Source organism: Emys orbicularis, chromosome 22, assembly GCF_028017835.1.
Source record: "Emys orbicularis isolate rEmyOrb1 chromosome 22, rEmyOrb1.hap1, whole genome shotgun sequence".
In the NCBI taxonomy this organism is placed as follows: domain Eukaryota; kingdom Metazoa; phylum Chordata; order Testudines; family Emydidae; genus Emys; species Emys orbicularis.
This window is the reverse complement of record NC_088704.1, coordinates 15,708,607-15,711,960: the sequence shown is the minus strand read 5'-3', so window position 1 is coordinate 15,711,960 and position 3,354 is coordinate 15,708,607. Positions and strand designations below refer to the sequence as shown.

General features: G+C 48.8%; 1 protein-coding gene across 1 annotated transcript; it reads right to left on the bottom strand.

Annotated features, from left to right (window-relative positions):
- Nucleotides 1–1,706: 1,706 nt before the first annotated feature.
- Nucleotides 1,707–2,747, bottom strand: B3GALT6 (beta-1,3-galactosyltransferase 6). The gene has a single exon (XM_065421479.1). It carries the CDS (start codon nucleotides 2,745–2,747, stop codon nucleotides 1,707–1,709), a length of 1,041 nt encoding a protein of 346 aa, XP_065277551.1.
- Nucleotides 2,748–3,354: the final 607 nt, after the last annotated feature.

Here is a 3,354-nt window from a genome sequence, read left to right as displayed (position 1 = left end):
ACTAAATCGGGTCTGAAAAGCAAAAATGTTATGATGTCAGCACCAACTCTTATTATTTAAAGTTGAAGTCTCCCTCCACAGGTAAGAGAAAGAGGTGTACCGTCCAGTGAGAGAAAGAAATAATAATAGTATGAAATGCCCTGTGCAACAAACCGTAAGAAAGACTGAAGACTGTGAACATGCCCTTTAGGCATCAACTTTAAAGCGGTGTCTTTACTAGACAAGAGATCTGTTGCTGACAAGGGTTTTCAGAAGGGAGTCCCCCAAACCAGTGTGGACAAAGGTGTAATTGTGTGCACAGATGGAACCATTTTCAACACCATTACGGGATGTCAGGATTATTCAGAGTCACACAACTAAAAGTCTGCACAGAAAATGTGCTAGAATTATTTGAGAGTGTAATGCATTCTGTCACTGTGCTAAAAGTAGCCCATTTATACTCTCAGTTAAACACCAAACATGCCCGATAACCCTTGTCAGCAATGGATTCATTTGTAGTGTAGACAGGACTATAGAGAAGTGAAAAAATAAATCCCAGTCATTTACATACCATATTAGCAACTAAAGTAACCTATTCTTCAGATTTTTTTTTTTGAACACAGAATTATTACTTTAAAAATCCAGTCCGGATAGAGATAAAGTTTTGTACTTCCAATTTGAGACGTTATAGGTCCAATCCTGCTAACTCTTACTCACATAGGTAATCCTTACTGATGTAAGTAGTCCTATTGTTTGCATAATTAGATCATATACTTTTCAGTGTGATCTTTTTTGTAAAAATTAGGAAATTAAGATTTCTTTGTACACAATGCACTTGGAGAATACAAGCACAGCTTCTAATCCCAATAACTGAGTGCTAGGTTTGTAGCATAAATGTTTACTTCCAAATCAAGATAGTTGAGAACCTATCCTAATACTGCAATATGGCATAACACATACGCTTTTCCAAATACAGACCAATTTAGTAGCTGCCAGATAATCCAGATTACATAGTATATCATAAACCATTTAAAAAAAAAAAAAGATTGAAGATTTAAATTCAGGGATATTACCCAAGACCTATTATAATTAAATCAGAACACTTTCTAAAGACTGGACACACCCTCCCCTCCCTCAGCGAGAGTATAAAGTAACCAGTGCAAATATCTGACAAACGCTTCCCTTCATTTAGATGCCAGGCCAGTGGTTCTAACCAGCCACCTGCTTCCACTGGCACTAGCAACTGATTTGCTCTCTCTTTATTAGTCTTCAAAACTTGCCAATATGGTTGGCCAAAATGACTTTTTCCTTGCAAAAATTAAACAGCAGACATTATTTTCACAATCTCGGGGATGGTGTGAAGGCATGACATGTTCTTAACAAACAAATTTTGGAATCTGGGACACATCTTCCAACCTGCTCTGCATCCAAGTTATTTAAAAAAAAGTTTGCTTTTCCCCCCCTTTGCACTAAGTTCCATCACATAACCTTTTCCACACTTTTCCCCTTTATTCCTGTGTTTTGTGTATCTGTAGACAAATCACAGCACTTCAGTAGCTTTTATGAATTATGGTGCTATGTTGGTCCTGCACACAGTCTTGATACATGAATCGTGCAAAATCTGAGAATAATTTTTAAGCCTTACATACAGGGGGTGTCCCCACATGACACTGATCCAGCCCAGAGAGTTCCCCTTTGATACTTTGCCCTTCCTTTTTCCAAAACTTTCAGGGGATGCCATCTTTCCTTTGGCAACACTGTGAAGGAGGCACTCCCCAGTCATACATGTAGGATAGCCTGAGCTTAACCTCCTCCTTGCAGAGCTTCCCTTCTTTGGCCAAAGTCTGATGCTTCTCTAACATGTCCTCAATGCTCTGCTTGTGAGTGACAATATACTTATTGTTGCAGCCCCGGGACTTATATTCAGTGTCAAAACGTGGGTCATGCACCCTCTTCACATCAACAGGAGCCAGCCAAGCACCCAGAGACACATCTTCACTCTGCCACATGTTGAAATAGTCTTGGCTGAGTCGCAGGTAATGCACCAGGTCTGCAGAGAGCACATAGCCACCACCCAGGGCGTAAGGCAGGTAGTAGTCACATAGGAGCCAGGTGCTCTCTTTCCATTTGCCACCCGACTTCACTCGACCACGGCCAGAAAAGAAACCCCAGTAGAGACGACGTGGCTCCTTGGCCCTCAGCTCTTCCACGAGTACGTCCAGGCGTACAAAGGTGTCATCATCAGCCTTGAGGACAAAGTGGAAATCCAAGTGCAGATCAAGCCAGACATACATTGCCAGGACCTTGGCAGTCAGGTTCTCATAGGAATCACGAAGCTCAGGCAGCAACAGCAGGTCCCGGTGACGGCTCTGCTCCAACTCTAAGCTGTGAAGCTCCTCCCCAGCCAGGCTGCCTGTGCCTATCACGAAACGACACCAGATGTCGTCCTGAGGGGGCCGGCCAGCCATCGAGAGCCAGGTGCTGCGGATGATACTGCGGCGCTCCGTATACTTGGGGCCGCTGGCGATGAGGACAGCCAGGAAAGCCGTCTCCTCAGGGGGTAGCGGGGCTGCCGGTAAGGGCGGCCCGGCTCCCACTCCACCGCGGGGCGGCTGCGGTGCCTGGTTGTGGGGCAGACCCCGACCTGGCAAGGGCCTGAGGCTCTCTGAGGTGCACTTGGCCAGGTAGAGCAGGACCACAGCGAAGAGCGCCAGGCCACCCAGGCCCAGCGCTGTCTTGTGGCGGCACAGGAGCCGCAGCAGCTTCATTGTGGCAGGGAGAGACACCGACGCCGCCTCGGGGGCCGAGGCGAGAACCAGGCCCAAGGATGCTATGGGCAGCCCCTTCTTAGGACAGCACCAGGCCAGGCCCAACCCTCACACCTCCCTCCTCCTGGGCAGGCAGGACGAGGGCAGCGCAAACCTCGGCCCCCACAATGGATCCTGCCCCTCAGCACCTTGCACGGCCCTGAGGATTAGGTGGGAATCGCAGCAGCCCCGCCTCCTTCCTGCAGAATGTCCTGGATGGAGACTGGTACGGGTAGCGGGCTGGGAGACTCTTCCTCTCCAAGCACAGTGAGGGCGCCACAAGTCCCCTCAGCAGCGGCTTCATGCCCTGGTCCCTCCACCTCTTTCTCTTCGTTCAAGGAGCCGTGTCGGTAGAGCAGCTCCGTCGCTGCCGAGTCAGCGTTAGCAGCACCTGCTGCTGGGCCGGCTGCCCCTGTGCAAGGGGGAGACACTCGGACAGGGGGCGGGGCTGAGATCCTAGGGTGACCAGATGCAAGAATAAAATATTGGAACACATGGTTGGGGGGGGGGGGTGAGATGGGCAGCGGGTGGACCCCCCCCCGAACTGCTCTTCCCCCACCGGCTGGAA